The 8,138-nt window shown below is 33.9% G+C and overlaps 1 protein-coding gene across 3 annotated transcripts in view; it reads left to right on the top strand.

Moving 5' to 3' along the window:
* The first annotated feature begins 1,750 nt into the window (after positions 1-1,750).
* Positions 1,751-8,138, top strand: part of LOC110427040 (metal transporter Nramp1-like) — an 8,635-nt gene continuing 2,247 nt past the window's right edge. The window contains exons 1-11 of one of the 3 annotated variants that reach the window (XM_021442406.2): positions 1,751-1,967; positions 2,505-2,639; positions 4,714-4,792; positions 4,885-4,925; positions 5,347-5,425; positions 5,508-5,612; positions 6,060-6,169; positions 6,421-6,521; positions 6,607-6,676; positions 7,428-7,601; positions 7,765-7,869. In XM_021442406.2, the coding sequence (XP_021298081.1) occupies positions 2,526-2,639; positions 4,714-4,792; positions 4,885-4,925; positions 5,347-5,425; positions 5,508-5,612; positions 6,060-6,169; positions 6,421-6,521; positions 6,607-6,676; positions 7,428-7,601; positions 7,765-7,869 (978 nt within the window). In that variant the 5' untranslated portion in view covers positions 1,751-1,967; positions 2,505-2,525. Of the gene's footprint in view, positions 1,968-2,499; positions 2,640-4,713; positions 4,793-4,884; positions 4,926-5,346; positions 5,426-5,507; positions 5,613-6,059; positions 6,170-6,339; positions 6,522-6,606; positions 6,677-7,427; positions 7,602-7,764; positions 7,870-8,138 lie in introns of all 3 variants that reach the window. The other 2 variants (XM_021442405.2, XM_021442404.2) reach the window with 2 other exon arrangements.

Raw genomic sequence — 8,138 nt, 5'->3', positions numbered from 1 at the left:
GTACCCCGGATGGTGGTGTGTACTGTGTAGCGCAGTGCACACGATGACCACCAACAAACTACGTATCATGGCCACTTGTCGTTTTCCACCAAGTAAATCGTCGTTTTGGGGGCCGGCAGGTCCCATCTTGATCTTTTTTGCTGACGTGGTGGCGATCGGTTCTGTCCTTCTAACACGCACGGCCGCAAGTTGGAGAATAAAACGCCTGGCTTTTATCCCATGCGGTTATCGGTAGACGTTGCACAAGACCAGACCGTTTCCACACCGTTCGATTTTTAAATTTGATGCCGCCAGTCAGGTTGATTTATTTATCCGACCAAAAGAGAGAAAAACTGAATTATTTATTTATGTAACGGTTCGAAACTTATGTGATAAATGAGAGTAGAGGATTATTATTTTCTTTAGTGTGCAGAAGATTTCATGGATTTTCAAATGTTAAAACAATATAAAAAAGCCAATATTAGGTGTAATTTGTTATTTATTTATCTAGGTATGGACAAGTGGTATTTTTTATTTTCTTTTTTGCACTATTTTATAATATAAAACTATATATTTTTAAATTATATATATGTCAAAGTTAAATGATATATATATATACACACGTAAAATTAATTTTATTTTATGTCTTGTCTCAAGCGTTGGTTGTTCATGCATTGACATTTGGACCATGATAATTTATTTGATAAGTCAAATGTTTCATGCTCTTATAATATCATCTATAAGTCTTGTAATATGATTGTTACTTGTTCTGTCATGTTATTTATTTATAATTTATTAATGATGAGTTTTATCAAATCATTATCTGTAATGTATTGTGTAACATTATCTGACACGTGTACTATTATATCATTTTTTATGTCATGTTCTATCACATCACTTAATCCGTGTAAGTTGATTTAGGTATTAAGAGATAAGTATTAAAAAAGAATAGTAGAAAAAAATAAAAAATTTACATCTTTCCAATAATAGGTTGAAGAAACAGTCAATGGAGTTAATTTTCTAAGAAATTATACAGTAAAATGTAGCACATGGTTGTTGACAATTTTCCTAAAGATTTACTTGTTCACCATCGAAGAATTTAAAATTGGAATTTTGTAGTATAAAATAGTATTAGTTAATTTATTGCTAAAACATAATGCATATGATGCTAAATTAGGAATTATAACATGATAGTCTAATATGCAATATAAAAGAATATGACAAAATTAATACATTTAATATTTTCTCCACATATTAAGCTTGTTATTTTATTAGAAGAAAAAAATTCAAGATAGATGGATTAATTCTTTTTGATTACGACAATATGTAAATTGCTAAATTCGTATATTTGAGATTAATGCTAACAAAAGATTACAATGATTAGAATTCAAAATCTTTTAAGATCGGATGAACTTTAATTGTTAAATTGGTTTAAATTAAATAATTGATTTGAAAAAAAATTAATTATTTAAATTCTATTTGATTGAAATTTTTATTTATTTATTATTTTTTAGAGACAAAAAAATTAAAAATAAATAGCCAAAAAACAAAAAAAGAAAAGTTTGTGATTGTATGGAAAGAAAGAAACGCGTAAGGTGGGCTCATGGAGACTAAAATGGAAGTGGGTTGAGAGAATTAAAAACTCAGTTTTGTACAGAAAGAGAGAGAGGAAAGAAGTAGGAAAGAAGAGAAGAAGAGAGTCAGATCTCCTTTTCGTTAATAAAGCCAGAAAGGAGAGAGTAGACTTAGAGACTTGTAGGGTAGAGAGCCCCACAAAAAGGCAGAGCAAAGTGGTCGTCAGAAAAGCAGCATATGGCTTAAGTGAGAGGGACTTCTAACCCAAACAAGGAACTCTCTCCCTATATATAATAATAGGAAGAGTGATGCATTGTCCTGCAAAACAAAAGAGACACTAAGAGGCAGCCCGCTCTCTGGGTCTCTGCTCTTTCCTTTCCTTCTCTTTTGCATGCCCATTTTTCAGAGCTAAGGTTCGTCTGGTTCTTTATTGTCGTTGCATGTACAATACTTGCAATTTTCTGTTTGCCTGCCAAGAAAATTCGATCTTCATTCTCATTTCTTTTTTCTTTTATTCTTCTGTCCCAGTTTTGCTCAACCCGGATTGCTTTCTTTCTGTTTACAGCTGAACCCCATATGACCACTTCCTTTTCTGCATTTTCTCGTTATATGATGGATATTGGTTCATTGATATGCCACCAAGAAAGAAGGATACTTTTTTCTGCAAAAGAATTTGGTTTACTTGCGTTTCTTTCAATCCCAAACAAGTATCAAGTCACAATAGTTTCCCGCTTATAACACTGGTTTTTATAGGTTCTTTCAGTCTTTTAAATTGTGTTTTCAAGCTTTTATTTTTAGCCATCAGATGGGTGTTTAAAACTTGGTTTTTTTTTCTTCTTCTATTTTTAAAAGTATTTGCTTTCAACTCTGACTGTGTCTGCTTCAACTTTAATGCTCATTCGTTATTTACTTTGCTGATTGGTTTTTACTGTTTGCTTTTTTAAGCTCAGTGGGGTAGAGAGGAAGAAGGTATGGCGGGCTCAAATTCTAGGCAACCCCAGTTCATCGCTAGTACCGGAAACCAGAGTTTCTCAAATGCCCCTCTGATCCAGAGTGCAGATACTGATCAAATTGTGGTGCCAGAAGTGAGTTTCATTTGGTCTTTTTATGATCTTTTATACAATCTTTATTCTTCAACTGAAGGTTTTTCACAATTTAAAACTTATTTAATCTCTTTTGTTAAGGAGAATCTGTATTACAGTAGCTGAGCGTTGACATTGGTAGATTAAGTTCAGGGGAGGTCTTGTAGAAACCTGAACTTGGATTTTGAGAGAGAAAGATCCAAGTGATGTGAGTGGGATGGTTAGGTTCTTATTTAAGAGGTGGATTTAGGTGAAGATTACCCTTTTTTATATGTTTATTTCACAGTGTTAATGGATGATGTGGGTGGAATATGGCTCGGAAGGCTGGTCCGGGTGGTCTTCGGTGGCCAATTAAGTATAACCTGATGATGACTTTTTCAATTGTTTGATGCAAAAAGGAATTAGTGTAGAGATTGTCCTTGAAGCATCTCTGACAAGATTGGTTGTTAATGGATTCTGAAACTTGCATGACGTCATAAGATATCTGCTTTTGTTGCTCAAGATGCCTTCTTTTATTTTGTCCTGTATTGTTGATTGGAATGACTAGGCTTATGTTATCTTATAATGCTAGCTGAGTTCTTAATTTTTTTGGGGTAATCAATCACTTTTGTTGTCTTTAAGACACCAAGTTTGAAGATTTACAAGATTTAAAGTAACAAAGTGTTAAGAATTCTTATTTCTTCTTCTATTTTCTGAAGGAATTTGTAATTTATATTTACATGTTGCAATTTCTGCTTTTGGATTTTGATGCCAATATGAGAGAACCAGTATTGGATTACATTTTTGCTATTTACTTTGCCTAATAAGTGCTCTCAAAGTGTAGCCTGAGAAATTTAAATATTCATCTGCAAAATCATTTCAATGTTGCTATTGCATATGAAAAAGTATTTGACTATGTGTGAAATCTTTATTTATAAAAGAAATTTATTTCTGGATTATCCCAAGTCATCCAAAGTTTAGAGGCATGTGGATGTTATAAATCAAAAGCCTTTGCGTGGTCCTCAGTGACTGCAGATTATCCAGGGAAAATAAGCTGTGAGCCTCATGTTGTGAGAGAAATCTTGTGAAAATGCTTTTCATCCCTTTGTTTGCTGTGCTTTTTATACTGGTTAATTGCTTTAACAGAGGTACCATCATGACTCATATAATTTAAAGCAAGGCTTTGAAATTCCATTTATTATTTTTTGAATACAATTAGTCCAGAAGTGCATATTTGTGCAAAAATTATTTAACGTAGAGATAGGCATAAACCTATCTACTCCAGCTGTCAGTGGACTACTAGACTGGAATTTTCTGCCCAGAGAATAGGATAGGATGGAAAAAGAGTTTTAAAAAACAGTTCTTTTGTCAACATAGGAGGCTTGCAGATGCAGATTGATAGCGCCTGCAAAGAGGAACACTGAATTATGATGCTGTTATCTTGCTTGAACATACAAAACCTATGTAGTTAAATAAAGAAAAAAGTATGATGTGTGCATATAGAAAATAAGGTATGGGGTAATCAAGAAGAAAGCATTGAGGTTACACAGTTAAAGGATTGCATATCTTGTCTTCATTTGAGCAACAAGGATAAAACTAATTCAATATGTATACATTAATTATTTGTCAATAAGCCATAGAACCATCAGGTAGTTTGATCTGCTTATAATTGTGATTATGACTTATTTACTTTATCAAATATGTGAGAAGATATTAATTAATCACTGAGAGCTGAAATGCTGTAGTATATGAAGGTGAGAAATCTGGTTACCATTCCATTGGTTTGTGGTCTCTTTAGCTTGGAAGCAATTGAATTGATTTCTTTATGAGTGGAACTTGTCATTGTTACACTTTAAGTATAAAATTCCTGCTTAGAATATTGATCTTCCTAACTGAATAGCGGTTAAAAGAATATTTGGTATTATTTGTTTCAGATTACATGTTCCTGCTGGACCATTCCTCTCTTGGAATGACTAGAGGAAAAGATTTTCTTGATATTTTGTTTTCAGGATTTACTGCACTTTTTATGTATAAGAATTGAGTGTTTACGGGAACTCTGATTATGTAAATTTTCATCAATGGCATTTTATTAATGCAGAGAAACAGCTGGAAAAACTTATTCGCATACATGGGTCCTGGATTCCTTGTTTCAATTGCATACATTGATCCTGGAAATTGTAAGATCAATATTTTTAGAGGTTTTCTTTTGTGTTCTCAAACATTACGTAAGCATATAAGTGTAACACTATTCTTTTGTTTTAACTTATAGTTGAAACTGATCTGCAGTCTGGAGCACAGTACAAGTATGAGGTGAGTACTTTCCACTGCAGTCATTTGCTTGAATTGTTCTCTTTTTTCCAGACAGAATTTGACAACTTGATGGCAAGTATTGTTTGCAAAGGATAGAGTAGGAGAATAGAGCGACGATATAATATTGGAAGTTTTCCCGTTGGATCTAAAACTTGTAAATTTCTCATTTTAACAAAGTCTTATTATAAAAATTCTTTTGCCAAACAACTTTGGATGAGAAAACTGAAACAGATATGCTCTTATTATGGTTGGTTTGAGCCTCAATAGACATTGCTTCTTTCTTGATCTATGCCACTAGAGTTAGTAGAACAATATCGATGCTTGTGTGAAAATAACATTAACTTCTCCTTTTATTTTACTTCTTTTTTGTTTTAAAAATGCCACCTCAGTTTTTCTTAAGATGATTTTATCTTTCTTGCAGTTACTTTGGATCATATTAGTGGCTTCATGTGCTGCTCTGGTCATTCAGTCCCTTGCTGCCAATTTGGGTGTTGTCACAGGTGTGTATTACTGCATATTTTCTTCTTGTATGTTTGCTAAAGATATTTCTATTCATTTCAAATGTTGCTTTCATCTTTGTAGGGAAGCATTTAGCAGAACACTGCAGAGCTGAATATCCTAGAGGCCCGAACTTCATCTTATGGGTACTGGCTGAAATTGCAATTGTTGCATGTGATATTCCTGAAGGTGAGTATAAATCTTATTTGCTTAAAACCTCAACAATATGAGGTCATTTCTGCTGCATGATTTGAAGGTCTTAATTTAATGGGAAATATTTCAAAGGGAAATAATTCAGGACAATATGTTTTATATTCAGAAAAAAAAAAAAACTTAAGGTCTGAAAATCATGCAGCACTTCAATTAATTTTAAAAATTTTATGTAGTAAGTCCATGTACCACCTTTCTTTACTACTATAATGCTGATGCTACATTGATGTTGGAGAAATTTGTGCATGATTCATACAGCTTCCAATTCATACTTCTGACTTTTAGCCTTCTAATGCTGTCGATAAAAATTGCTTGGGAAGGAATTGGCAGAAATCTGGGGCTTATTCTCTGTTGCTTTTTTTTTCAGTTTAGATTCGTTTTTCATGTTTGGTTCTTCTTCTGACTTATGATCCCTTCATTGTCCAGTGATTGGCACAGCCTTTGCATTGAACATGCTCTTCAATATCCCAGTTTGGATTGGTGTCCTTTTGACAGGGCTCAGTACATTGGTTCTTCTAGCATTGCAGCAATATGGGGTATGTTGATTGATTTTTTCTGCCTTATGCATATAAGTGTTACTGCAGTTTTCTCATTTGTTGTTGTGTGTCATTGGACCAAATAAAAACCACTTCATTGGCATGTTTAGTTGATCTAAGATTTGGATTAGTTGCATTTAGCTCAAGCCTTTGTGTCCTTTATTTTTCAGGTTAGGAAGCTTGAGTTTTTTATCACTTTTCTTGTTCTTACAATTGCTGGGTGCTTTTTTGCGGAGCTTGGCTATGCGAAGCCCGTGGCTGGTGAAGTTCTTAAAGGGCTTTTTGTTCCTCAACTCAAAGGAAATGGTGCAACCGGTCTGGCCATTTCACTCGTTGGCGCTATGGTTATGCCGTAGGTTTCTTTCTTCTTCCAGTTTCTGGTGATTCCTTCCTTTTGAAACATTGTAGATTTGTTGGATTGTGTGACCTTCTTGCAGGCACAACCTCTTTCTCCACTCAGCACTGGTGCTTTCCAGGAGAATCCCACGATCAGTGCACGGCATTAAGGTTTTTTCTTTTTGAATAATTTTAAGTTCTTTAAGCATACTAGTTCTAAACTTGCTTTTCCGTATGCACATCAACTGAAATGTGATCCAAATGTGCATACATGCCAACCATAGTTGACAATTTTACAATGATCTTCCTCCTTTGAAAAGCAACATTAGTAACCCATCTCGGTTTGATATTTTTCTTCCTGAAGGTGGTAGAGTTAACCATTTTATCACATTTGTAGTTTACTTTCCTTTTAAGTCCTCATGCTAAACTCAATAGAAGCATTTAATATTTAGTTATGCATTGTCCACCAAGTTACCAACAAAATTAGTTGAGAGTAGCTCTCTGAATTGTGGATAATTTTTTTTTTCTAGCCAGAAAAAATTTAGGAGAAAGTTTATAGTTGCAGTATTTATTGGCTTGTGGACTGCGAACTGCTCATGGCAATTCACTTAGCTCAAACTTTGTAGATTAATAGCCTGATTTGCTAGGTTTTGAGTCCAAATGACTTTCCCTTTAGGACAGAAAATCTGTGTTTGTTGTCCTGGGTTTTATTTTCCCCTTCTTCTAAAAGCTAGGTTGCAAAAGTATGTCAGCAGTCATGTGTGAGTGCAGGAATAATATAATCTCTGTAAGACTTGGTTAAAGTTAAATTTATGAAGGCAAATTAACATGATATCATTAACTACGATAGGAAACCTTACATGTTAGTGATGATTTGCTCTATGCACCCATGAAAACATCTGAAGCAGTACATTGTCTGCAGGAGGCTTGCAGATTTTATATGATAGAAAGTGGCTTTGCTTTGATGGTGGCATTTCTCATTAATGTCTCCGTTATCTCTGTAAGTGGAGCAGTTTGCAATTCCTCAAATTTGAATCCAGAAGGTCAAGCTAGCTGTGAGGATTTAGATCTGAACAAGGCCTCATTCTTACTAAGAGTATGTGGTCCTAGCCATTTTGTAACATCTTTACTTGCCCTTATTTCCCTGACTCTTGGGTTTTAATAGATAATGCATAGGTTAGTTTCATCTTAAGGTAATTTTGTTCTCTCCTGAACATGCTAGATTTGAAAAATGATATTGTTTATATTATTGTTTACAGAATGTCTTAGGTAGTTGGAGTTCAAAACTTTTTGCAATTGCTTTGCTTGCATCAGGTCAGAGTTCTACTATAACTGGAACATATGCTGGGCAATATGTAATGCAGGTACTCTACTACTCTATTCCGTATCATTTTGCCAGTTAGGATTCTTTAAGTTCTGGGAATAAAGCAATGTAAGCAATTTTATATTGAAAATTTGAAGTTAGAAGTACCTGTTACTCTGTTTTTATAAAACCTATCACTCTGATAAAAATTAATCTGTGGAGCTCAGAATGTTGTGGGGGGCATGGCTTATAGATTCATATCTTGTTTGTCTCAGCTCAAATAAGTCTTGATAATAACTACTTGGGGTTAGTTTAGTAAAGAAATAAACT

This window comes from Theobroma umbraticum, unplaced genomic scaffold (genome assembly GCF_002168275.2).
Source record: "Theobroma umbraticum cultivar Fairchild unplaced genomic scaffold, ASM216827v3 scaffold_228.0, whole genome shotgun sequence".
NCBI classification, from domain to species: domain Eukaryota; kingdom Viridiplantae; phylum Streptophyta; class Magnoliopsida; order Malvales; family Malvaceae; genus Theobroma; species Theobroma umbraticum.
The sequence above is the reverse complement of the archived record's forward strand: the minus strand, read 5'-3'. Positions and strand labels throughout refer to the sequence as shown.